General features: G+C 42.6%; 5 protein-coding genes across 8 annotated transcripts in view; 2 read left to right on the top strand and 3 right to left on the bottom strand.

Moving 5' to 3' along the window:
- Positions 1-565, top strand: part of reln (reelin) — a 112,447-nt gene extending 111,882 nt beyond the window's left edge. The window contains exon 64 of the mRNA XM_030054501.1: positions 445-565. Within this exon, the coding sequence (XP_029910361.1) occupies positions 445-565 (121 nt within the window). The remainder of the gene's footprint in view (positions 1-444) is intronic.
- A 3,514-nt stretch (positions 566-4,079) lies between these two features.
- On the bottom strand, positions 4,080-6,163 carry bncr (bouncer). 2 transcript variants are annotated; one of them, XM_030053935.1, is made up of 2 exons: positions 6,022-6,163; positions 4,080-4,777 (listed from the first exon to the last, which is right to left on the bottom strand). In XM_030053935.1, exon 2 carries the CDS (start codon positions 4,768-4,770, stop codon positions 4,351-4,353), a length of 420 nt encoding a protein of 139 aa, XP_029909795.1. In that variant the 5' UTR covers positions 4,771-4,777; positions 6,022-6,163; the 3' UTR covers positions 4,080-4,350. The 2 variants fall into 2 exon arrangements, with proteins under 2 accessions (XP_029909795.1, XP_029909794.1); XM_030053934.1 differs by lacking the exon at positions 6,022-6,163 and adding an exon at positions 5,026-5,642.
- Positions 6,164-6,166: 3 nt separating this feature from the next.
- On the bottom strand, positions 6,167-7,235 carry LOC115360789 (protein Bouncer-like). The gene is made up of 2 exons (XM_030053933.1): positions 7,074-7,235; positions 6,167-6,923 (listed from the first exon to the last, which is right to left on the bottom strand). The coding sequence occupies exons 1-2, from the start codon at positions 7,097-7,099 to the stop codon at positions 6,428-6,430; spliced, it is 522 nt and encodes a 173-aa protein (XP_029909793.1). The 5' UTR covers positions 7,100-7,235; the 3' UTR covers positions 6,167-6,427.
- LOC115360791 (small integral membrane protein 29-like) lies at positions 7,229-8,693 on the bottom strand. The gene is made up of 5 exons (XM_030053936.1): positions 8,638-8,693; positions 8,162-8,336; positions 8,038-8,063; positions 7,803-7,905; positions 7,229-7,696 (listed from the first exon to the last, which is right to left on the bottom strand). The coding sequence occupies exons 2-5, from the start codon at positions 8,291-8,293 to the stop codon at positions 7,643-7,645; spliced, it is 315 nt and encodes a 104-aa protein (XP_029909796.1). The 5' UTR covers positions 8,294-8,336; positions 8,638-8,693; the 3' UTR covers positions 7,229-7,642.
- Positions 8,694-9,044: 351 nt separating this feature from the next.
- pik3c2g (phosphatidylinositol-4-phosphate 3-kinase catalytic subunit type 2 gamma) lies at positions 9,045-25,979 on the top strand. Of its 3 annotated transcripts, none has more exons than XM_030053930.1 (33): positions 9,045-9,181; positions 9,671-10,237; positions 10,374-10,456; positions 10,953-11,110; positions 12,071-12,185; positions 12,472-12,583; positions 12,999-13,069; positions 13,225-13,288; positions 13,408-13,533; positions 13,847-13,877; positions 14,270-14,453; positions 14,590-14,712; positions 15,017-15,145; positions 16,322-16,436; positions 16,549-16,682; positions 17,040-17,228; positions 17,663-17,756; positions 17,967-18,061; positions 18,375-18,555; positions 18,698-18,805; positions 18,916-19,008; positions 19,299-19,428; positions 19,615-19,751; positions 19,879-20,048; positions 20,215-20,371; positions 20,596-20,705; positions 20,863-21,031; positions 22,354-22,472; positions 22,666-22,762; positions 22,877-22,946; positions 23,114-23,193; positions 23,429-23,554; positions 24,459-25,979. In XM_030053930.1, the coding sequence occupies exons 2-33, from the start codon at positions 9,776-9,778 to the stop codon at positions 24,609-24,611; spliced, it is 4,185 nt and encodes a 1,394-aa protein (XP_029909790.1). In that variant the 5' UTR covers positions 9,045-9,181; positions 9,671-9,775; the 3' UTR covers positions 24,612-25,979. The 3 variants fall into 3 exon arrangements, with proteins under 3 accessions (XP_029909790.1, XP_029909791.1, XP_029909788.1); XM_030053931.1 differs by having other exon boundaries at positions 10,377-10,456; positions 24,459-24,611; XM_030053928.1 differs by having other exon boundaries at positions 12,472-12,587; positions 13,003-13,069; positions 24,459-24,611.
- The last annotated feature ends 75 nt before the right edge of the window (positions 25,980-26,054 follow it).

Genomic DNA, 26,054 nt, shown 5'->3' with positions numbered 1-26,054 from the left:
CATGTGTTCATGCTCACTCCTCTGCTTGTGTGCTGCATTTTGTCCTGCCATTGACTTCCACTTACCTTATCCTCCACCTCCTTCCCTCCTTCCATCCTTCCTTCCTTCCTCTCTCTCTCTCCCTCTTTCTCTTTTTCCCTCTCTCTCTGGCTTACAACGGACGGACTGCTGCTGATTATCTTGTTCTCTCTGTCTTCACCTCTTCCTGCAATTGTCTCTCAATTTTCGTCCATTTTTGCTGCATCCCTCCGCTGTCTCTCACTCACCCTTCCCACCACTTTTGACTTCTTCTCTGCTCTGCTTCATCCTCTCTTCATGGTCTTTCTCTCCTCACTCTGTCTTCCCCCTCACTCTCACTACTTTCTTCCTCGTTCTTCTGACTCTCTTGCTCTCTCTGCCTCTCCTCTCTCCTCCCTCCTCCCTGCTTTGGCCCTGCCTCCCCAGGCCAGGGTTCCTGCCCCCCCAGACCTTTCTGCGAGACAGCTGCCCCCTCCTCCTGCCCCTCCCCTCTCGCGCTCTAACCTCTGCTTTCTTCTGTATTCTGCTCCCTCTGGCATGGCTGTAGTGTCAGGTAAGTTCTCCGCCTCTTCCTGAATGCAGCCCCCTATCCCAACCCTCCTCCTCCTCGTTTCACCGCGTGCACACCTGCACCACCCCCCCTCCACCCCCCCACTATCAACCAGCCTTCCATTCCCTCGCCCCTTCATTATCACCACCATCCCCACTCCCTAACCTTAACTATAACCCAAGGCAGGCCTGCTAACAGAATGAACCAACACACAGCTCTCCACATAAAAAACAAAGCAGAAAAACAAACAACATAGACAATGCAGTGGATGGAAGGAATAAATAGTGAAATCATGAAGGTTTGGGTGAAATATTTAGGCAAATATTTTATTTTCCAGTCATGAAATAATAACTTAAATGTTGGTTTGTTAACTTTATTCCACACAGTGTCCCTAGATAAGGATCAAATCATGGCTTTGATTTTAAATGCATAGCTTTTGTATAATTTTATTTTTCACCATGTAATATTTTGGTATATTATTAATGCAATAACTTGCATATACTGTACGTATGTCGTGGTGCCATGTTTGTGTATATGTGTGATGTAATCCATCACTATATCTATGTTTGTTTTGTTCTTGCTACTACCTCTCCCACACAGCGTTCTAGTGATTTTGACCCAGCCACTGATTCAGTATGCAAGCTGGCACACACAGCTTAAGGGTTCAATCTGTAAAACACTTACAGTTTGAGGGTCCAGCAATTTATCTGTCATGCCCAAGCATTAAATATCATTTTATTTCATTCATGCACACCACAATCAGTTGCAATGCAGTGCATCCACTATAGCATCATTATGATGACACATTTAGTCAGAGCTTCATCTGACTAACCTCCTCCATCCAGTTCCTTGCATGGCTTTATGGATCGACTGTTGCGCCAGCTCTCCATCCCCCCCTCCACTCATGGCTGTCAGTCTGTGGACGACAACATGACCCCGAGCCAGGAGCTCCCTTCAAACCGCTGCCTGATTTCTGACAGAAGAAACGCCGTCAGAAACACACAGGCATATGCACACAAACACGCACACAGACACGCACAAAAAAAAAGCATTCCACTTCACAACAGTCGCACCCTTTCCATCTGCTTTCACACTGATGCCTTCACACCTCAGTGCCCCTCCACCCACCACCACCCATCACTACCCACTTCCCATCAATCCTTGCCCCCACCCCACCCCCTGCTTCGCAGAGGCCCCTGCCTGCCCTGGCTGCACTCCTGGCTCACTGGCACCGCCCTGCTGGATGGAAGAGGCAATGAACAGGCTAAGCAAGAGCAATCTTCGCAGCTTCTCTCTGTGTCTCTTAGTCATCACCTCCTTCTCTGCTCACAACACTCCCGCACCTTTATGGTTTTGATTTCTTGAGTTATTTTCCTTTTTCTCCCAGGCTGTTACTTTAACTCTGACCTCAAACACTCTGGTAGAGCCGTGTCAGAGTTACCCCCTAGTGTCTGTGGTAGTACATTTGTAAACTCTGTGTCTCATGTCGTGTCCTGTGATATTTTGGTCTTGTATTACCATTGGATACATGTAGCTAGTTCTACTACCGTGTTGGCCTCCATGTTAGCTGCCTCTCATATGCACAGTAGTGTAAACAACTCCACTTGTGTAGAATAGCACCACCCATCCTTTGAGCCATGAGACTCATACAGTTGTTGAGTGTTTGAGGTTATGGCTAATTGAAAATGCCAGCATGAAACTCTGAATGCGAGAGAGTGCAGGAGCTGCATTTGAGCAACGGAGCGTTTGTGTGCATGGAGGAGAGTGGGTGCATGGATACGTGTGCATTTTTGGTATCCTGTGCTTGATCACTAACGGTGGCACCCCTTTCTTTCCCTCCCTCTCTCACTATCTTTGTGTTCCCGCAGCACCCGTAAACAAAACTACATGATGAACTTTGCCAGACAGACCGGCCTGCGTCACTACTACAGCCGCAAGAGGCGGGCACTGCTGCAGCATGCCTAAAACCCCCGCCAAGAAGGGATTTGCCCTCTGACCTGCCAATCACACATCAACCCGCCACGCACATCCTTCTCTCCTGACAACATATCGCCCTGTCGAGTCCCATCCACCAGTGGATTCCAGTCAGCCTTAGACCACCCTTATCCCTCCTCCTCTCTCCCAACACCCTCTGCCAGACACATGGTCCATCCAATCAGTTTATGCTGCAGCCAATCAAGACCTTCCCAACCACACAAGTTGGCGGGAAGGAGACTCGGAAGGATGGAAGGAGTGACGATGCAGCCATTTTGTTTACTTTTTTTCCCATGGACTTTCGGGGTTTGTAGTTGTTTTCTAATTGTTGCTGTGGTTCTTCTGATTCCTGTTCCTAGTTGCGATGTCCCTTCCTCGGGCTTAACCCCCACCTGTCACCCCCTTCCTCCTCCTCCTCCTCCTCCTCCACCACCTTCTATCACACTGTGAAGTTGAAAGATAATATATCACTGCTGAGCTGACCAGCCATCTGGAGAGTTGCCTCCCAGTTCCACTGAGCCGTCAGGGAGGATCACTCCACTGCCGCCACCAGTAAGCCAGGAGGAGGACCACGACGATGATACTGACCATGAAGAGGAAAAACGGTGATGAAGATGCTTAAAAAAAAAAAAAGAGTACTGTGTTCTTGCTGTTCTGTGTGTCTGTGGGTTCTTTTCGTGATGAGTTGACTGTGGTGTTCCGTTCATTCGTTTGTTCGTTTTCTACTAATTCATATGCTTTTTTTTTTTTTTTTTTTTTTTGGATGGGGTGGGTTCCATATTCTTTTCCTCGTTTCTCTGGAACAGATGTGGGCCGGGTGGAACAAGCCCCACCTCCACGACAAGAAGGAAAAGAAAGAACGATTTGCACGATGAGGAAAAGAGCAAAAAAGGAAAAAAAAAGAAAAAAAAGGGAAAAAATAAAAATAAAGACTGAACAATGATTTTTTTTGTTTGTTTTTTTTATCATTTTTTTTATATATGTTGGTTCCCGAAAATACAGATATTTATGGTAAATGGTTCTCCACGTAACCTATTTAAGATGCACTGTGCGTGAAATCTGTATGTTATTTTCTAGTGTTAAGTTATTAGGCAGTCGAGTCAGGCTCTCAGACTGCATCATCTCCCCTCTACCCTTCTCTCTCTGTCTCTCACTCTCTCTCTCTCTTTCTCTCTCCCCCTCCTCCTCCCTATTCTCTTGTGCTGTTTCTCCCACCCCACCCCCCTCTCTCTCTGCTGATTTCTGATACCTGGAGGTGAGGCTCTATCAGTGTTGTTTTTTGAAGTCTGTGTAATATGGACCCTCTCCCCTCAGTGTAACTCCAGTATAGCAATCTCCTGTATATATATGTATATCCACTATGGGGAGACCCAGCAGCCTTATAAAAGGGAAATAAAGAACTGTCCAAACCTCATACTGTACACAATGCTCGAGCTGCTCTCTTTCAATGTGACTGGTAAAGTCTGTGTATGTCAGTGTGTGTGTGTGTGTGTCTTAGTGAGAGAGAGAGACAAAAGGACATGAGAGGAGCACAGGATTTGACTTGATATTAAAACATTTATTTCATGGCTATTAAAATCTTAAAAAACATAGACTTAAGTTGTTTAGATATTGTACAATACATGTTGAAACTGAGGGAATCCACTGACCACTCTGATGCACACCTCAGTGTCTTTAAACTGGGTATGTCACTTACTGAGTTCAAACAGTAGGCACTGATTTCGTACTTTCGTAGGCATCAGCATAACTCCACACTGAGCCTACAGAAATGCTGGCCCGCTCTGTAAGGAACCCCTCTGTAATGATGCTCATAGTGATGTGCAGGAGTATTCACTCACTCTTCCTGTTATCAAAGCTACAGTCGCAAGTGAGAGGATGAGGGGGAAGTATTTGGCCGTGGCGCTGGGGCTGGAGTTACAGTAATGCCACTCGCAGCAGGCGTAGCTCATGGTGTAGACGGTTCCTTTGAGGCGGAGGCTATGTGCCTGGTGGCAGTCGCTCTCTGCCATGCAGCCCCGGGCCGACAGGGCGCTGTGGTTGCCATAGCGACCATCTGCCTTGAAACACAGCTCATCAGGGGGGCACTCTGACAGGATGAGCTGGAACCATGGGCTCTCCTCTCTTTCCCTCTCCTGGATGGGGCTGTAGTAGCAGAGCAGGTTTTCACAGCGCAGCGAGGGAAGGAGGAGGGAGAGCCACAAGGCAGCAACACAGAGGAGGCGATACATCTTAGGCCTAGTGGAGAGAGACTCAGGAAATTTTAAAGGGGTCACTGGTTTGAGTTAGACCATAATGTACTATTTTCACCTTAAAATTCAAGAAGAACCAAATATTTTATAGCCTATTGTTCTTCTTTTTACTGTCACACTTCACTGTCAGTAGTTTTAGATATGTCAGGCAAAGAAAAGAGTCCTACTAATACACAGCAGTGGAGAAAGTGGTTGGTTGCTTGGCATACACTACATGGTCAGACTCATACGTACCTGCTGAACATTTAATTTCAAATCCATGGGCATTAATATGGAGTTGGTACCCCCTTTGCTGCTATAATAGCAGCTTCAACGTTTCTGGAGAGGCTTTCCACTAGATTTTAAAACATGGCTGCAGGGATTTGCTCCCATTCAGACACAAGAGTATCACTGAGGTGAGGCTCTGATGGGGCCTGACGCACACTCGGCATTCCAATTTATCCCAAAGGTGTTCAGTCAGCTTTAGGTCTGGGCTCTGCAGGCCAGTCAAGTTCATCCACTTCAGGCTCACTAAAACATTTATGTCTAGACCTCACTTTGTGCACAGCAAAGGATTGCTGAAATAGAAAGTTGCCCTCCCCAAACTGTTTGCACAAAGTTGGAAGCACACAGTTCTCTAGGCTGTTATTGAATGCTGTAGCAAACTGAAAAATTGACCTTTTCTTTGTGTATATTGGAGTGGTGCTCAGGACTCTTCATACTTTTGGCCTTGTGTGAGTAAAAGTATCAATACTGCAGTGGAATTATAATAAAAAAGTGAGGAACAGCATTCAAAATTTTACTTCATAAGTAGGTATTGACACTCTATTAGATATGATACAGGTTACTGATGCAATAACCTGTAAGGAGAATTGTAATTTTGTAGGTCTACCTGCTTCGTATATAGTTTGCTGGTTATTGTATTTTACATTTTGCATGTAAAACTTTGTTCTGCACAGTAACAACAGCTGTCAGATAAAGTGCAGTAAAAAAAGAGCACCACTTCCCTGCAATGCAGTAAGAGCAGAAAATCTCACAAAAAGCGCCAGCACCTCAAAGCTGCACTTAAGTACTTTTCTTGGGTAATTGTACTTTGTTACTCTCCACCTTTGATGCCCAGGTGTTGCGTTTCCACTGATTGTCAGTTTCAATGTGCTCCTTGTTTTCAATTTGGATTGAGATGACAAAAATGCAATTTCAGCGTGTGACATTACAAATCAGTGTTTTGAACAGGAGGCGTGCAAAACTCACCTGTACAAGATTTTCAGCCCCAAACACAGAAGTCTTCTGCAAGCGGGTCCTGATAAACTCTAGTCTCAGTTTGATTCATCTTGCACAGGCCACACCCCCTCTACACATGTGTTAAAAATCTGCACAGATCACACCAGACTGAATGGGAGATTACACATCATGCCTTTATTTTACTGCATTCAAATTACCACACAGAAAATGTGAGCAGTCACTGTGTTAAATATTCCAGGAGAGTGGCTGGCAAGTCACCTTTTTCCTCTCTGAATCACAAAACACACTGACCATAACAGATTTTGGCGTTAACACTACTTCAATAAATAGTTCCAACTGTCACAAATGTATCATTGTTAGGAGAATCAAGTAAGTGCCTGGGCCTGACAGGCCTCACCCAGAGTCCTTTACTCTCCTATGATGCAGTGGTAGGTGGTGTGGACATCTTTGACGATGTGTAATTCACACATGAATCCCACGGCTCCTCAATAATGACTTTAGTAAAGTTTCCAAAGTTGGTGTAATCCGGTTTGTCTGTGGTCATTCCCAGCAGCCTCTTCAGGGAGGTGTCAGACTTTGGCGGGCGGTTACACTGGTCTCTGCAACAACAGCTGTGGCTGACATTGTATCCGACTCCCCGGTAAGAAATGATCTCATGGGAACCACAGAGTTGAGCTGCGATGCAGCCCTGAGCAGACAGGATGTGGACGGGGCCGTAGCGGCCCATGGAGCTGGAACAGCGCTCATCAGGAAGGCACTGGCTGGTGATGTTGGGGCATGGCTTGCCTTTGTGCTGCAGGGGACAGTAGTTACACAGCAGGCTGTCCAGGGCCAGGCCTGGCAGGACCAGAGTGGTGGCCAACAGGACGGAGGGCAACAACCAGCCTAGACACCACGGCTGAATGTTCACACTAGAGTAAATACACACACACACACACAGAGCAGAGTAAAATCAGAAAGTTCAGTAGGAATTAGTATCAGTAGTGTTTGGAACCATGTTGTCATATTATTAGTAGAAGCCTGTTTTTGGCTTTCAATATACAAGTTTGTCTAGGTGTCACCTTGGCTTCCTTTTTGATCCCATCATCCCACTAGTAAAAGCCCAGTGAATGTTTGGAGCTGTTCAACTCAAGGAGGCTTCAGCAAGCAAGCCAACGCCACTGATTATCAAGCAGAAACAGGTGCGTCTTTGAAGTTCCTTCAGTGTAATTAGTGCCAACTTCCACATATATGCATAGAATACAGAGAGAATACTCAAATAGCTTTTTATTTTATTTATTTATTTTTTTTTTGTTTTTAATGACAAAAAGGCGCTCTTGCTTTATCATTCAAAACACATTCTCAAAAACAATCTCTCTCAACTGAGGCAAAAGACAGGCCTGCAGTGCCATCTCCTGTCAGCTGCACTGCACTGACCAGGAAACACAGGCAGGAAAAAATAGCATGCTCAATCATTTGGAGCATTCTGATCAAACATTAAGTGCACTGAAGTTTTGCCGTTGGTATTCGTCACAAAAAGGCCAGTATAGCACCACTACATTTGCTGTCCACAAAACGCTGGCAAAGATCTTTCCCCTCATTGGCCAGTGTGATAAAAATCAGAGATGACTGCATCCTGATGGTTTTCTGCTCATGTTCCATAGCCAGAGGTAAGGGAAAGCTTTCCATCCTTGTACAAAGGCTCCTGTGAGGATGCATAAAGAACAACATTCAAGTGGAAATCTGCATGATATCACCATGTATAAAAATACAGCCTTTATGTCAAATCAGGATTGCCATGGATTACTTACAGCCAGCTCTTCTTCTTCGTCCCTGCCAGTATAATCCCAGTCTTCCTGTTCTCCGGCATCGTAGCTGTACAGAGGAATCAGCCTGTGGCGCAGCTGATCAAGTCTGCAGCACAATAATTAATTAATAATTAGTTATTAATTATTGCAACTATTTATAAAAAAAAACAAACTGTGAGAAAGAAGTGCTGTGCTTAAAATGCAGCCAATATTGCATATTCCTTGGGAGAAAACAAACCTTATTTTCCTCCTGATATAAATGGCCTAGAGGGAAATACAGCAACAAATACTTAAGAAACAAAAATCAACATACAACATGAAATATGCAGAGAGGAAAGTAGCCAGATCAGAGGGTTTCTTACCATTGCTACCGCACATCCAGTCAGTATGCAAAGTACAAAGGGGATGAGGATGTAAGAAGAAAGTCCAGCTCTGGTATATGAGGGTGAAATGTGAGAAGTTGTAGTGTTGAGATGCATTGTTGTCAACTCCATCCCCTTGTCTCCCACTGCCTCTTCTCCACACTTCAATCTAGCCCTTTGAGACGCATTTAGTGGAGTGCCTTCATTTTCATTTTCACTTCAAGGGCATGGTGGATATTCTTAACCTGACGAGATCATATTAGTAATATTAAAATTAATAATAGTATTATCAAACACTGACAGACCACACTGTTTACCAGCTCAATTCTGATAATGAGAGTTCAGCTCTTTCCTCGTTGTACAACTCAGCTCAAATGATTTCCTACAAAGTTCACGCACTACATGGAGAGTCTAATAAAACGCCCCCTGCACCCACAGACAGCTGCCGTGTTAAAGTCGTGAGTGATGAACCTTACCTGAATGTGAATCAGACCTAAACTCCAGTCGACATGACGTGAACTTGTCTCTCTCTTCAGACACTCAGAAAAGAAATAAAGCGCCAACATACCTCAACCTGCTCCATGACATTCCTGAGCAAGGAGAGGTCGCTCGGTTTTGTTAAACTGGATAGACTACCGGTGCTTATTTTTAGGACAGGAAAACAGAAAACAGAAAAAACAATTACCATTGTGTTTAATCCATAGTGTTTTTAAACAAGGATTACTGAAATCTTTGACATGTGGCAGTGTGAGTTACTCATTGACCTACGGTAACTGTCATCAACAAGGCCAATATTTACAAATAAACTGAAATTACAGTAAACTATACCTGAGCATGTTTGTGTGCATTACTGTTTTCTCGAGCAGAGGATGTTGATGTAAGCGACACAGAGAAAGGGGAGGGAAGACGGACGGGAACTCAGCCAAAGCGAGGATACTAGTCTAACCCGCTCAGCATGGCTCCAGTAAAACATTCACCCTGTCGGCTCAGGACGGGACATCAGCTGCCACAGCTCTGATGGTAAGTTCTCAACGAGAAGTCACCATAGTTAGTTAACAATAAGATTCACTGTCCTTTTCAGAACTACTGGGATTTAGCGTTATTTTAAACATGAAAGTTGTACATGTTAAAAAAAAAAAAAAAAAAAAAAAGGTGAGGGATCTTAGGTAATGGGTAACCTTGTGTGTTGTTTCAATAATACTTTACCGATCCTAAATGTTGACATGGAGTTTTGACTGAGCAGACTTTACTTTCAATTTGTCCTGTGCAAACGTGAAAATGAAAGTGTAAAAGTTGAGAATGGAGGTTTTGAACATGTTGTCACACAGTGGTGCTGTAGTGCCGTTACTGAGGCGCGTATCCTGTTGCCATTTGAAAGTCTGTTAATTATTAGACCAGCGCTAATCCTCAGGCTCAGTCATTCCAGCACCAGGTCCTGACAGCAATATAGCTCACACTCCGACGTAAGGAATCAGTCTGTAAATCTCTCTGCAAAATGTTTTCTCACAGTGTACTGCACGGATCTGGACTATATCATGCCATAAAGGGAGAGTGCTTTCAGTGTGAAACGCTGCCATCCAGGAGGATTTGAACATCTTTCCCCTCTAACATGTAATGGATCCTTCTGAAAGACAGTGTGCGTCACTCCAGAGACAAGACTCTGTCTCTCTCCTACCCACGCCACTGTCAGGGCAACGCCAGGGATATACCTTGCAAGATTTCCCTGAAGTCTTTCCAGAAGATGACGAAATGTATTTGTCTGAGGGCATTTCGGCTGTGGTTGTATCCCCAGATGAAGCCCAGCCCCAGGCCTCAGGATATCTGTGGGCTCAGGCGGGTCCAGGTCCTGGGGATCCTAACTACCAGGGCGTAAACGGGCCTCCCCGTGTCCGTCCCATCCCCAAGCCCAGAACCAGGCATTCCTTTGCAGGTTTGCCAAGCAGACCAGATGTTGTGCCCCCTCCTCCACCCCCCAGGGTTCGACCACCACTCAGTAACATACAGAAGAGGTTCTCCTGTGGCATAGATGTGCCACCCATCAAGCTGAATCGCTCCAACACAGAAATAGATCATCATGTGAGTATGTCTAGTAGTTTTTTCCCCCTCCGCAGAGACAAAAGGCCCTTTATGATTGTACAAAATGATCAGTTATTAAACCTTGCATAATCAGCACGAAGGCCTAAGTGAGGGATTTGACTTTATCATCTCCCAGCAGGACACATGGAACATCCGATTGATAGACACTCCACAGGGCAGCACCAAAAGCCTGGCTTCTTTCTGCTCAGCAACGTCCAAGTAAGACAGAACACTGAAGACATTTTGTGATTTCCTTATCCTTATCCAACTGGACAGAATTATTTTGGCAAGCAAATGAAATAAACAGAAAGCATACAGCATGTTCAAAGAGTTCTGTTCAAAACTCAGATCCACTGTTTTAAGTGACAGCACAAAAATAATTGTGGTATTTTAAATATGGTAGATGTCAGCAGATCTGTTGTCATTAGAGGGTTTTTTTGCCTGGATCCTCTATATTTTGATATTTAGCCACTGAAAGATTATTTTTACATGATAATGTTTTCCAATTTGTAAACTTTATGTAGTATTTGGCAACAAATTAACTTGGAATGAAATTTAAAAAGATGTTTCATCATTTTGACATCCATCTGAGAGGTATACCAGATATAAAATGTAGAGCATGTTTGCTTCATTGATCAAGTTTTGTGTGCACTGGTATAGATCATCATCATACTGTCATTTACAAACTAGTTTCTCTCCACTCCCCCTGTGGCAGACTGATGTCCCGGTACAAGTATACAGACAGCGTTCATAACTCAGGCGTGGTGTGGGCTCGTGTGTTACCCATCCATCCTTCTCTGCTGCAGCAGGCTGAGGTGACTGTTACAGTGGCCACCGAATGGGACGGCCACCAGCTTCCCTTCCCCACCACCTGTAAGACACTTATTTACCAACCCAGCCCCTCACCCACATATGCACCACACTAAGGCCATGTACAGACAGTCAGTAAAAGTGGCCTAGATCTGATTTTTTTTTTCTTCAAATGTGACACACATCTGATTTTTTATGCTAGTGTGAACAGAATAAACAGTGAAGGGGACATTTTCAAATCTGATTTGGGCCACTTTTCATATGTGGTCCTCAATCAGATACACTCTTGCTGATATAATGACTGTGTGAACACTGAGATCAGAATTCATATGTTCTTCTACCACTGAGCCCACTCATATCTCTGTCAGATTGTCATCATTCATTTATTGTCAGCTGCGAAGGGCCAGAACTAAACATGGAGGACAGCAGCAACGATGACAGGGAGAAACAAAGCTGCAGATTTAATAGATGTATAGGAAGGTGCTTCATTCCTTCAGCCCTTTTTGTCCTCAGCCTGAACAGCCTGACAGACAGCAAACTATTCAAGAAATGAATGTCTGCACTACTGTTTCATTAAGTGTGATGATGGACTGTCATGCAAATGACATTTGTGGTTGTTCAACAGCATGCTTGTTGTAAATGTGAGGTCATGGTGCAGATCTGTTTACGCTGATATCAGATACAGGTTACATACAGCGATGAATGAAAACAGTCAAGGCAAACAGATCAGATCTGAGAAAAAATCAGAATTGGGTCACTGTGACAGTGCAAAACAGAATGAAGAGACGGTCATTAAGAATTAAACCATAGAAATATATTGGGAGAATAGAAGTCAATGTCTATGAATTCAACAGATAATTTGTCAAGCTTTTGACTTAATAGGCTTATGCATGTATTTGTGTAGCACTTTTCAAAATGAGGTTACAAAGCACTTAAGAATGAGAAGTTTATATTGTTTATGTTTGTAATATTAGGTGCCTTGGTGTTTTGTATTTTCATCTGTGCTTGTGATGTTTCATCTAGTGAACAGGACAGTAAAGAATCTGATTGAAGCAATCTTCAGTCTGCTGGACCGTGACATCAGCACGAGCGATTTCTATGTTCTAAAACTTTGTGACTCTGATGAGTATCTTCAAAAGTAAGTGTGTTGCTCTGATCTCAGCACTGACACTAAACATACAGACAAGCACGTCTACCTCACTTGCCTAATTCAGCCTTGACTTAGCTGTTTTCTAAACATTACTTGTTTTGAATTCATTACTGAAATTAAAGTTTTTTTTTTTCATGTTTTTTTTTTGTTTTTTGTTTTTTTTCTGTATAATTCATAGTGTTCCATTCAAACATGATGAAGTGTGTTTGCATTTTTATTCTTTTATTTGGTAGTGCTGTATGCGGTCTCCCATTAATTTTTCTTTTCTCCTCAGTGAAGAGCTCCTGGGCATGCATGAGAGTATTCAGATCTACCACAAGTTTAACCTAGTGGTGCCTCTCCGTCTGCTCCATGTGAAAATCCTCAAGCGTCAATTGTCCAGGGATGTAAGTCCAGTTCAGCTTTTCTTTTCCCACCTAAAAGGGTTTGTAGATCATTGACCAAGAAGGGGTGGCCGTCTGTCTTCACATAGGCCTACCGGTTTCACAATAGTACTCACAATAGTGTGAGTGTTGGAACAGCCTGTTGTTATCAGGGCTGGTGTAGCTGTAAACCTCCACCCTGATTCTTTGACTTTGTTCTGTTTACACATCAAGTCACGGTTGGCATTTAGCAGCAATAAAGAGAAGAGGTGAACGTGCCTGATTTACATGTGTCACTAGGGTCAAACTCATTAAATAAAGCTAAAATAATCCTTATTTTGCCGTTTTGATGATTGATTCTACATGCTTTAGTTAATACAATACAGTCACAGAGTCCCTTAGAGTGAGCTGTATTTCAAATTCTTGTTTCTTTTTGAAGCCAGAGGATGACAAAGCCCCTTGCCATCTCTACCAGCTCCTGGGCTCTGCCTGTGTCTTCAACATCTCCAAGTAAGATATTAAGATTTGTTGCCTTCAAGATCAGCTTTGTAAAAGCTTTGATCAGTTTTTGCTAACAAAAACAACTGGCTACTGGGCCATCAACTGGTGACTGTTGATAGAAAACACATGCTACATACTGTCTGTCTGTCTGTTTTCCCTGTCAGGTTGAGCCTGCAGGACGTGCTTAGTAGCTACAACAAAGAAGCGAAAGAGCTAATGAGAAGTAAGGTCAGTGTAGAGTCAAGACATTCATATTGCCGGGTGAATTTTCTGAAAAAAAAGTGTTCTTAACTGACTTTTTCACAGTGTACTTTCCCTCACCTGGGTCTGATCTCTCATATCTATAGAGTGGGATGAATGTTAACGTGCTAGTGGACGTAGTTCGCACTGTCAGCAGTCTGCTGTGTGGGTTCTCATCTCAAGAGCTGGAGGATGCCATTGGCAAGCTTAACAGAGTCAATCCCATTCCACTGGTATGAGATCACACATTTGTAATTTCAGACAGTCACACAACTCAATCCAAACATGATGTAGGTCCTGTGCCTTTTTTTTTGTCCCTGTACCCTTTTGAATTCTGCTTTAAGCTGTATTTGCTTTTTTTTTTATCAGCATGAAGTGTTTACCTCCTTTTACATAACACTGTGTCTCCTCTTATAGTACCATACCTGTGCAGGATTTTTTGTAATACTGCACCTACACTGTACCACAAAAATGTATTGAGCAAGAATGCCTTCTCTTTCCACTGAGCAGCAATACAAAGCTATGTTTCCTTATCCCTTCTTGCAGAGTCATGATGAGATGTCTGAGTGTGAAACTGGTAAGTACAGTAGCTACAACCGCAAGGCAGGCCTCTAGTAAACAACTTTTTATTTTATTTGTTTATTTATTTATTTTGGTCCTGGTTAATTAATTAATTTTCTCAGATTGGATTCATTCATTCATTTTCCAGAGCAGGCTAACAGAACTACAAGAGGCTTTGATTTCATATGCAAAAAGTGGCAACAAGTTGTTTGACAAGCAAAAAGGCAAGATACCAGTGCATTACATTTAAGAAAAAAAACTACTCCGCCACTATAGATCCATGTTAAAAAAAAAAAAAGCAGGATTTATGCAAGATAAGGAAATTCTATGACCGTGTGTGTATAGTGTGTACCACTGTATACATACTGATAGACTAAGGTCTGATGAGGTTCCATCTTTATGTCCTAGCCATGTACCTGCTCCACCACGCCCTGATAAAAATGCTGCAGATCTTCTTTGACAACTTCCAGTCAGACTTCAGAGCTCAGGAGGTCTTGCACAGCCCTCAAACCTGCGATGTTGATAACAATAGTGACATCTTTCAATTCACCATCGCTGCTCTCTACAAACTGCCGCCCAGCTGGCTCAACAGGTATACCCACTCACTCACTGCAGGCATACGTTAACACCAAAAAGATATAGGCCTACACAAACATGAAATTTGAATAAAGACATTTCTCTCTCTGTGTGTGTGTCTCTCCCTCCTTCTCTTTCCCCGTCATTCCTAGTTTTGAGCACTTCTCCATTTCCTGTGAGCTGACGCATGGAGGGAAGAAGATCTGTGAGACCGGTGTCTCTGAGAACATCAGCACCGCCTTGTCGCTTGGCAACAAGATCCAGTGTAACCGAATGTAAGGGCTCAGTCCGCTAGACTCACCTAGATGCTATTTTGAAACACATTTCATTTCTCCTTTCCTGAGTTATCATGGTTCTAGTTTTAGACATGCACACACTTTGATAAGTAGTCAGAGTTTGCATATGGTTATTCATTAGACAGCTGCTTCAAAGTGCTTCTTTACTCCAGGAGTAGTCCCTTAATCCAAGCTCTGCGTGTGAACGTGTCTGTCCCTATATGTAGATGTGTGTGGTATGTGAGAAAGAGTGTTTCATATATGTGTTCTCTCATGTATGTGCTTGTATTTTTGGTGATTGTAGGATGGTGTTCCCTGTGCCAGTGAATCAGCTGCCATATGAGTGTATGTTGACATTTCGCCTCCTGGGCTCTAAGCGCGGGAAGAGCTCTGAATTGTTACGCTGGGCTGTGCTGCCTCTTTACAGCAACAGGTAGGCTCTTTGCAATATTTATAGACCTGTAGACCCTTTCATGCAACATCCTATAAAATTTCTGGTTTAGTTGATCTTTGACAGTGATGTGCCTTGCTGTTTCACTTGCTGCAGTTCAGGAATATGTCTAGTTTCATCCTTCATAGAGTTAGAGGTCATTCATATCTCTTTCTGTTAAGACTGCCTCTCTTCCTCAGTGAAGATTCATACTCCCATCCCAGCTTATTCACAATGCAGCAGCTGGGATTAACTGATGCCAAACAGAGGCTGATCCTAAATCCACAAATTTTAGTATTTCCCAACTGGTTCCCAGTTAAAATTCATTCATTCATTCATTTTTCCAAACCGCTTAGCTGTAACGGTTGCAGGGGGTGCTGGGGCCTATCCCAGCGCTCATTGGGCAGAAGGCAGTTAAAATTATTAAAATTATTTAATTTATTTTCAGACTTTACTGACATTTAAAGCTCAGTTAGGTCTGTCCCCACAGCTGCATTACTGACATCTTACCTCCTCATGAGCCAGAGTTGCCTGAGATCCTCATGCAATTTATCCTGATGTTACCTTCAAATTTGCTAACATTTTTTATCAATCAGGGTTAATCTGAGTCCAATAATTTAAACCTCTAAAAAGTGTTCATAATAAAAATTGTTACCCAAGTGTATATGTCAGGTACATGTCTTGTTGACTAACTAAATAGCCCTTTAAATAAAACATAACCTTAATTGCTAAGTCAGCATTTTGAATCAACTCTTAACATGCTTGCTTAAACATAGTTGTCTTTAAAATGTTTTCTTTTAGCCAATTTCTCATTCTCATTTACCATATGTATTTATTCTTTTACCAGTGCCTCTCATTTTTACCTCCTCATGTAAGACTCATTTCTCTTGATTTTCTACTTTCCAATAAAGCACATTGCAGTAGGACTGTACAGTTCCAGAAAATTTTGAATCAGTCCCATCTCCATTTCTAAGCTTTTGAAAGCTTAGAAATGGCGTCCATTTCAAGAGTCGAAATTACATTACATTTTTTTCTTGATTATGAATTCCAAAAGGTAGATTGTATTGAATGTAAGAATATCATGTAACATAAATAGTGCAATATTTATTAGGTACATAACAAAGTAGTATGATTGATGTTATGAATAACAAGGCATGTGTGTACACCATATGTGTGTAGGACTCTGGTGAATGGGACCGTGCTGCTCAGTATGTCCATGCTGGTCGAGCAGCCAGCTGCTCCCTCCCCTGCCCTGTTTGACAGCCACAAGCAAGCCACTGGAGTAATACTGCAGGTCAGTGCCTTTAGACAGTTCTCTTCTTTTTATTAATCAAACTTCAAACGACACATCATTGCCTGCTGTGTCTTGGTTACCAGATCATTCTTGGTTTTCTCTCTTATCCCAGCTGGAGTTCCCAAATCAGCTTGAATGGAAGTACCAGAGGCCTATTGCGTTACCCGGATCAGTCATATTCACTCCTCATTGTGAGGAGGTGCAAAAGAAAATGTTAGATGTCTCTAAGAAGCACTGTCTCTGCTTGTGAGTAGAATAAAACCACTAACACCTGTGGCCTGTTCCATAACATAAAAAAATTTCGGTGAACTGTGCATTATTGAGGAAGATCAGCTTGTTATGCCCTCGATGGAATTAACTTTGATATAGTTTTATTCATTAGTTCAAAGGGCTATATGCTTATGCCTCAGGGAGAGGGCGAAAAGATCAATTTCCATAGTAAACAGTAATAAAAGTCAGTGTTGGCACTGCATGATATTTTCCAGGATTTTGGGATTTTGATCATGAATCTACCTGTCATCTCTAATGGGACAGTGCCTGTTTCCTTTCTTTTTTGCTGCTTTTTGTGCCCATCACATCCCTGACAGTCGTTCTTCTTTCCAGTCTATCAGAGAATGAGAAGGCTTTCCTGTGGAGTAAGCGCCACTGCGGTGACAAGGCGAGCACCTTCCTCCATCTGCTACTGGGTGGAGCCCCCCGGTGGCAGTCTGAGGACCTGACAGAGATCTACACAATCGTGGACCACTGGCCTATCCATCTACCAGAGGAGGCTCTCTTTCTGCTCAGTGACAAGTGAGTTTGCTTGGGTCCATCTAAAGAGATAACATATAGTACATGGGAAAAGGCTTTGTTTGGCTGTGGAGGCCTTGACTCACATATTTGCATCTCAGGGGCAGATTACAGGATTATCTGATGTCCTTCAATATAATGTCTAGGACAGAGGAGCACATAAGTTTGTTTCCAGCATGCTTTTGCCCACTGTGATACTGCAAAGTGTATCTTACTGAACTAGTATTTGATTGCATTTGAATGTGAGTCAATCAAGATGACAGCCACTGTAAACAATGCTACTGTCCCAAAACAGTAAAATTCCAGTCTTAGTATAATTAAATGACACAAAAACAAAGAGTGTGACCTCAGGATGTCTAAATGCTTAGGTGTGAAGTTGTGTGAAGAAATCTTTCTATAGTGCTGTAAAGCCTGATGTGATATACTTTTTTGTCCAGTTTTCCAGACCTCACTGTGCGGGAAGCAGCAGTACACTACTTTGAGCAGATATCAGAAGGAGCACTGGAGCAATTTCTGCCACAGTTAGTCCAGGTAAAGACCACAACACACCCTGTAGGGCCAAACAGATGAAGGTGTATGCACTCAGTGTTCATCTCCAGTGTATCCTCACTGTATCTGTGTCTTTAGGTGGTAATATGTAGGTACAAGACCTTTAAACAAACTTTGAATCACATGTGTAGACATAAACCACCAGTCAGATACCTCAAGGCTGGTGGTTTGATCAATTATCACGTTCCCCAGGCTCTGAAGAGCGAGTGGGAGTTGGATGGACCTCTGGTGACGCTGCTGTTGGACAGATCCCTGAAGAGCATCAGGATCGCCCAGCAACTTTACTGGTGAGCGGTGGAAATCATATTTCAGAAAAGAGAATATGGCATTTGGATGCATATTGCTACTACAACTATTATCATCACCAAAGTAGGATGTTTAATTTGAAGAAGTTGATCCCTATATTGACATTATGACCGAAGATATGTAAGAAGAACTTTTGGCAGCATTGAGCAATCAACGCAATGTACCTCAGGATAGACTCCAGCCCCCTCGCTATCCTGAGCGAGCGCAGAAAATTAATGGATGGATTTATCTATCGCTTTTTTCACCCTCACATGTAACAGTTTGTCTTTTTGTTATTGTTTTGTACGCTCACAGGCTGCTGGTGGATGCCCAGGATGATGCCCACTACCAGAGCTGGTTCAGTAAGGTGCAGGCTGCCCTGAGGCACTGCTGTGGCCGGGCACTGAGGCAAGAACTGGAGCAGGAAACTCGCCTGGTCACCTTGCTTATGCAGGTGGCTGACAAAATTCGCACAACAGACAAGGCCCGACGCAAGGTCTGGAGACAGTCCACATCCATTCATCCATCTGCTCACTCATTTTTTTTTTAACTTGTCATCCATTTATGTTACAGCTGTTACTGTGTGAGTAATGTGTATTGTTTCTCAATAGTGCCAACTTTCATGGTTTTGACTACAGGATGTGTTGAGGAGAGAAAAGTGGAAGATTGATAACTTCTTCAGAGATGGGATCAGCTGCTGTTTACCACTGGACCCTGCAGTCCATGTAGTTGGAGTGGACGTGGATGTAAGAGTAATTGGTACCAAGCATTACCTGTGCCTGTCATCACTAAGGACTAATAAGACATGCAATTATATTTTGAAATAATGTTTAATCTTTTGTTATGCCCCCTCCAGGCCTGTAAATTCTACAACTCCAACGCCGCTCCACTGGGTGTCTCGTTCATCTGTTCTGACCCCTTGGCCAAGAACAAAAATGTCATCTGCAAGGTTAATACTAGTGTGATTTTTTTCCCCATTTTTTTTACCCTTCCAATGAAGCATATGGTCAGTTACAGCCCACAAGCTGATTGGGATCAGATCAAAGGTTCTTGCTCAGAAAAACAGGCCAGATGCTGGTTAACATGGTGCTTAAGTCTGGATGAAGTGACGCCCTCTCAAGCAAATGGCATCACTGCTGTTTCTTTCTTAGGCTGCCTTGCCAGAGTCTCACTTACAAGCAATTTTGCGGATTTTTTTAGCATTCAGCAGGATGTCTCATAGTGTTATGTGTTGCTCAGACAGGAGATAACCTGCGACAGGACATGCTGGTACTGCAGATAGTCCGTGTGATGGACAGAGTGTGGCTTGAGGAGGGAATGGACATGCGCATGGTCACCTACAGATGTCTCTCCACAGGCAGAGACCAGGGTATGTTTCATTTTTGTGTGTTAATTCATATGTTTGTGTTTTTGAAAGCACATATATTAGTTGACTTGCTTACGACATATAAGCAAGCTCATATAAGCTCATATCTATTAGACATTTAATTTCTTCTTTCCGTGTACTTGTGCGTGTATGTAATTCACTGCTTTTGCTTACCAATTTGGTTGTCAGGTCTTGTGGAAGTGGTGCCGGAGGCGGTGACCCTGGGGAAGATCCAGCAGGAGTGGGGTCTGGGTGGGCCTCTTCGTGAGGACACCCTGGAGAAATGGTTCCACATGTGGAATAAAACTGAGGAAGACTATGAGAAGGTTAGGATCATGCCATTTAAAGAATCTACTGTTTCTTACCATAATACTACACCATGACTTGCATGGTTAACTTTCTTGTGTTGATGTTTTCTTGTATTTGTTGTATTGTGTGTTGCTGTCCGTGCAGGCTGTGGTGAACTTCCTCCACTCGTGTGCGGGTTGGTGTGTGGCTACTTTCATCCTAGGAATCTGTGACCGCCACAACGACAACATCATGCTGAAGCACAGCGGACACATGTTCCACATTGACTTTGGCAAAATTATGGGAAATGCACAGAAGTTTGCCAACATTAAAAGGCAAGTCAACTGCAAGGGATGCCTTGTTTTGAAAACAACAGAAGAGATGGCTTGTTATAGTGGCATGGAGATCAAGGAAATAAAAAAAGCCTAGATTATTATGTGAATAAACAACAACCCCCTCTCCCAAACCAACAACCACTTTCCTCTTTGTATTCAACGCTAGGGACCGAACACCTTTTGTCTTCACAACAGAGATGCAGCATTTCATCACAGGTGGGGGTAAGAACCCTCAGCGTTTTCACCGCTTTGTGGAGCTCTGCTGTGATGCTTACAATGTAATCAGAGGGCGCACTGCATTGATACTGGGCATGTTACAGCTGGTAAGAAAATTACTGAATAGTACAACACTGGCAACTTCACAGTTACACAAGTATAAATAATAACACAACAGTTTTTATACTATTTTGGATATTTTAGCTGCTTTTTATGGTTTACATTATCTTTTTAACTTCAGTTGTATATAGTGTATGTTTTGTTTTTTGTTTTTTAATTTCTGACTGATTGAACATCTTTTAACATGTGCGTGTGTCTATGTGTTTTCTAGATGCTTGGTGCAGGGATGCCAGAGATGAAGGACATCCAAGACTTGCAGTATGTCCAGAAAAACCTAAGACCTCATGACTCAGACCTGGAGGCCACCTCCTACTTTACCAAGTACAGTCAAATCAGTCATATGACTTTCCACAGTGTCAGCCTTCACCAAAGTCTGCAAAATCTCATATTTAAGTTTTGTAATTTTTTAAGTATTGTAACATGAAGTCCTTCCTCAGCATGCAACCCTAACAATTTGTCTTTGTCTTTGCTGAACCAGGAAGATCAAAGAGAGCATGGAATGTTTAGCAGTCAAGTTTAACTTCGTGACACACATCATTGCTCAGAGGAACAAACCAGGACCTCTGACCCAGGCTGCTAGCCCCGCCCCCAACAACAACATCCAGGAAGCTGTCATCCAGAGATACACTGTCAAGGGCAAAGATGTGGTGAGGCTCTTTGTACTATGGTTTTTTAATCCAAAATGTTTGCATGAATGCCTCAAGGACATATTAGGCTCTTTTTTTCCATGAAATGTCACTAAGATATTTTGCCTGATGTATCTGAGGCTTGCTGGTAGCTAACAGCCAAGGAGATTTATGAAATATTTCATGCCACAAACAGACAGTAAGTCCACATGTATTTGTTCTAAGAATAATAATGGGCAGCCTGCTGACAGTGTGTGCGTTCGGTCTGTGTGTGTGTTGATTTGAGTCAGATAGCAGCACTATAGTGGACAGTCCTTCCCTCACACCGCACAGTTGAGTGAGGAGTGGTGCATTACGCTGCTCTGTTATCAGAATATGTTTCCTGTTGTCAGAGTAAACCATCCATCTGGTGGAAGGCAGGGAGGGGGCACCTTGTCTGTCACCGCAGCGCAGAGATGCACCCATTCATTCAGACCGGGCTCACAGCAGCCTGAAATGTTGGAACTCTGGCGAGCACATTTCAAAGTGTAAACATAGTTAAATACAAAAAGTCTGTTTGAGTTTCTGATTTGTTTCTGGGATAGAAAACTGGTATATAAAGGGGATATAACCTGGGATATAAAGGCTCATTAATGCATATGGTAATAAAGCACTAGAAAACTGTGAATTATTCCTCAGATTGGGTGGACATTTGCAGGGGTCTAATAAATGGATAATCAGAATGATAGAATCTTACATCTTAGGTTTAATTCACTTGTGAATGACTACAATGAAAAAATAGCTCTTTGATAACTCAGTTCTGATAGACCCCAGACTTTAATATAATGACTGATTTTGATACTCATAGGGATATTGTCTTTCCTAGTAGCAGCCATGGTGCTGTATGAAATTCAGTATGTTGCTTAAGAATGTAGATTGTGCTTTACACGTGCTAACAGGGGAACTTGAACACAGCTTTACTGGTTAAATTTCATGAACCCCCCAAATCCCTTAGTTAGTTAGAAAAAAAAAATATTTGCTGCACAATATTGTGCAATTGTGTCCCATATTGTGCAAAAATGTCATGCATATTCTTTATGTTCTGGTTACAGCGCTTTGTTTTTGTTTTGTTTTTTGGCTGCACCATTACAAATTATCTAGATGCCTAGTGCATTATTTTATACACATTTTCCTGGATTTCCTGGATTTCAGCAGGACATATTTGGTATCTTTGGAGACCTTGTGGTCTCTGCTAAAATTGAAGATAAAACTCTGTGTATTTAAACAAAGTTCAGCCATTCAGAATGCATTTGAAATGGCAAACCCAGCCAAATGAATTGTTTGGCATTTGGTTTGACTTGCAGACCTATGAGCTGAGAGTGACCATTGACGACGGCTATCTGAATAGTGAGAAAACATTTGGGCAGTTTGAGCTGATCCACAAGCAGCTGCAGAAACACTTCATAGAGTCTACACTACCCCAGTAAGTGATGAAACACTTACATATCCACATTTCATCACAACCCTATTTCATTTTGGAGCTCTGTAATAAAATGTTCATTGTTATACAGTGCTGAAGTAACTTGTTTTTTTATATTTTCCCTGCCATCTCCCCCTCTTCACTCTCACTGCTGTATCTTTACTCCATTTCCTCCCTCGTCCTCCCTCTCCTCTAGATTCCCTAGCTGGTATAAGATGTCATTCACCCCAGGGAGGAAAATGTCATTGCTGAATAAATACCTCAAAGAGCTTTTTGAGGGACCATGCAAGGGAGTAAGTGCATCTTCTTATTGTCGCTACACATTGCCCTCCCTTTTTGGTGATATTGCCTGAGTGATCTCTCTCAACTTTTCATGGATTACAAGCCTATGTCACTGTCATTTGCAGAATGAATTTGTGTGCAGCTTGTTCCTGGATGGTCCCCAAACTGCTGAAAACAGAAACAGGGCTACAATAGGTAATTTTCCTGCTCCTCAATAAGAGATGGGTGGATAAAAATGATTAACAAAGCTTTCTGGAGAAGCAGTCAGGCAGAAGCAGGCAATTCTGGGAAAAAAGAAAGGGAAGGTTGACATGATGCTGTTATTGATTGCCACTGATGCTTAGTTAACACATCTTTTGCAGACGGGCGCCCTCAGATCCAGCTCCACATCTCGTACTCGGACCATAAGCTCTCGGTCTTGGTAAAACACCTGAAAAACATAGTGAGTTAGTTAATTTAGTTTGCTTCGCTTCATTGTTAATAACCCTGATTATAGTTATACTGATATCTGATGATACATGGAAACAATTACTTAAGTGCTGTTTTGCAGTGTCAGCAGTGGAAAGCATACACTATTAATTTCATTGACAATATATTCACCAGTTCACCATGAACTGATGATTTATGCTCATATATACACAGGTCACATCCTCATATATTTTTTTTTTTTTCAACAGAGGCTGGCTAACGGCTCTACCCCTGATGCTTATGTGGTCACACGTCTGAGGCCGGACCCTTACAGTCGTTCCAAGAGGAAGACCAAGGTGGTCCGTAATAATGTCAACCCCACCTTCAATGAACTGGTACAACTTCCCTGCTACTCTCTATGACTAAATGTGATTTTTGTCTCTTTTTTATCTCTTTATCACTTCCTGTTGTTGTTATAAAGTGTTTTTTTTTTGTTTTGTTTTGTTTTGGGGGTTTTTGTAAGGATAAAAAGGTTTTCGTATTCTCATTGCACAGTTGATTTTCATTGCACAGTTACCCTGCTGTACTGGTACTGGGCCTAACATAGACATGTAACTATAACACCATCCTTTTCCATTTCCATTACAGCAGGTTTGTGCAGCCAGTGTCAAATATGACTGAATTATGTACAAAATAAAATGAACTGGTAACTATGTGGGGAAACTCTAAACAAAACAAATGCATATCAAATAACACAGATGGCTTTTCTGCATCTAAACAGTATATAGTATAAGGAAAACCATATACAGTGTTCTTGCAGTTCCATACTAATTCAACTAACCATTTACTCCACTCTGGCAATGGCCCAATGGGACTTAAACATTAGTTAGAATAATACATAGTGTTTTATTATAAGATAAGAGGGTGGGATTGTCCTCTTTTCTTCTTCCTCCTCACATCTAAATCCCCTTAAGGTGCTGTGCGGTCATTCCTGCTCGCTGCACCACTCCGCTCACAATTTGAGTTTGATGTGATTTTTTTTGTGTGCTGAACCCATAGGACTCTGACCAGTGGCTCTTCATATACTCTTTCCACCCGCTGTGGTACAAAGTGAAATTATAATTCAGCCAGAATGGAAGGAACTAGAGAAAAATCTTCTGTCCTAGATCACTGCCATGAAGTTCAAATAAAAGCCTGTGTGTTTCATAGAGCTTAACTAATGCAGAAGTGAAGAAGAAATAAGCATCTTCAAATCACTGCATGTCCTAAATGCTGTACCTTTCTACTCTTGATTCACAGCTGGAGTACACTGATGTCCCCACTTTGCATGAAAAGGTGCTGGAAGTGACAGTGAAGAGCAAAAAGGCTTTTGTTGTTGCAACCAACGTTAGGCTGGAGGAAAAGGTGCTGGACAAGGAGCAGTGGTTTCCACTGGGGAACTCGCCGATCTGAGCGCAGCAAGATGCACTGTGTGCCGGCTGCCACTAGGGGGTGCAGCCATACTGGAAGAAAAAAACCCTCCATAGAGATATTTTTCAGACTGTAAACTAACAAAATATATCTTCATTTGGGCATGGGAACTATGGACTTAGTGTGATTTATCACAGAGAACTTAACCTCATTCCATAGCTTAATACATTAGCAATGGATGGGGTGAACTGATGATGTAAAAAACAGAGTCAAAGTAAGACTCAGAAGGAGACCATTTACTGTGACTGTGGTTGTGATTCTGCTCATAACGCACTTTATCTGTTCATTCGTATATGTACATCAAATGATGGGCATATGCTAATTAAGCCTGGTAGGGAATGTCATGTTGTTAATGGATGAAGGAACATATTTTGATATTTGCACTTTGTACTGTAATAGTAAAAATGTTTGTTGTCTACATCCACTTGGAGTCAACATAGCCCTTGCTAGTGTGTGGTCAAGATTTTAGATGTGATAGATTAAGATGGAGGTGGTGCAACGCTCATCTTAAGCAGCCTGCTTGTTACCTACTCAGATGGAGCGTTTCTGTCCCTTGAGCTGTGTCAAGTCGATGTCCTTGACCGGTGGATTTGGACGGGGGAGTGTGTGTGGGTGGGCGGGTGGTAGAAGGGAGTCAAGGAGAGTGTGTGAGCTGGATGACAACTCTTCCTCTCTGGCCTGAGGAGCCAGGTTAGCACTCCCCCTTCACTCCATCCCTTGTCTCATCCATCAATACTATTCTCAAACACAGACACACCCACCCATTCCCTCCCCCCACTCACACAGGCACATTCAGCTGAGGCAGGTCTTCATGTAATCTTAATGCCATCCTCCCCCTGACAGGGCTGCTGACCCATACTCTGGTCTGACTCATTCATAGGATTTAGTGATGAACGAGGATGGAAATAGACTGCCCTGCACTGGATTCAGTTCAATAATGTATACCTCTGTGAATGCTATTTATATTATGGATTTAGGAATCCATGCTGGCTTACAATCCTTTACAGTATCATATCATTGACAATTAATTCACCGCTGTATCACTCAAGTCCATCGTTTTAATCATCTATGATTAATCGAAAAGCAATACTTATTTTGCAGTCATCTCATGAGAATCGTATCTTCCCCTAATAATAGCATTAGCATCAATGATTAATTCTGTAAAAAGAATCTACTGTCTTACTCAAGGGATTTCTCCACTATTCTTGTTGATTTTAAAAGCAAGCAGAGAGCTGTTCTCCATTATACTGTCTTTCAGTCCCGCCTAAACCTTCTGGTCTTTTCCTCTGCAGCACACAGTGCAGGCAGTAGAAATATGGCACATCTATTTTCTGACAATAAAACTGGTATTTATATCTGAGGAAAAGGATTTTTTATTTATTTTTTTCACTGCTGCACCAGTCACAGTTCTCTGTCTGTTGTGAG

This window comes from Myripristis murdjan, chromosome 6 (genome assembly GCF_902150065.1).
Source record: "Myripristis murdjan chromosome 6, fMyrMur1.1, whole genome shotgun sequence".
Lineage (NCBI taxonomy): Eukaryota > Metazoa > Chordata > Actinopteri > Holocentriformes > Holocentridae > Myripristis > Myripristis murdjan.
Note: the sequence above shows the minus strand (reverse complement) of the source record. Positions and strands in the feature narration are given on the sequence as shown.

What these genes read in the sequence shown, in the direction of transcription:
- LOC115360791 (XM_030053936.1), bottom strand. Translation starts at nt 8,293, where the DNA reads ATGGAGTTGACAACAATGCATCTCAACACTACAACTTCTCACATTTCA. An exon ending in CTGGATGTGCGGTAGCAATG is followed by an intron (nt 8,064 to 8,161) that starts GTAAGAAACCCT and finishes ATTTCCCTCTAG; the next exon opens with GCCATTTATATCAGGAGGAA. An exon ending in ACGAAGAAGAAGAGCTGGCT is followed by an intron (nt 7,697 to 7,802) that starts GTAAGTAATCCA and finishes GCATCCTCACAG; the next exon opens with GAGCCTTTGTACAAGGATGG.
- LOC115360789 (XM_030053933.1), bottom strand. Translation starts at nt 7,099, where the DNA reads ATGATGGGATCAAAAAGGAAGCCAAG. An exon ending in GGATCAAAAAGGAAGCCAAG is followed by an intron (nt 6,924 to 7,073) that starts GTGACACCTAGA and finishes TATTTACTCTAG; the next exon opens with TGTGAACATTCAGCCGTGGT.
- pik3c2g (XM_030053930.1), top strand. Translation starts at nt 9,776, where the DNA reads ATGGATCCTTCTGAAAGACAGTGTGCGTCACTCCAGAGACAAGACTCT. An exon ending in CTCTTTCTGCTCAGTGACAA is followed by an intron (nt 17,229 to 17,662) that starts GTGAGTTTGCTT and finishes TTTTTTGTCCAG; the next exon opens with TTTTCCAGACCTCACTGTGC. An exon ending in CTCCACAGGCAGAGACCAGG is followed by an intron (nt 19,429 to 19,614) that starts GTATGTTTCATT and finishes TTTGGTTGTCAG; the next exon opens with GTCTTGTGGAAGTGGTGCCG.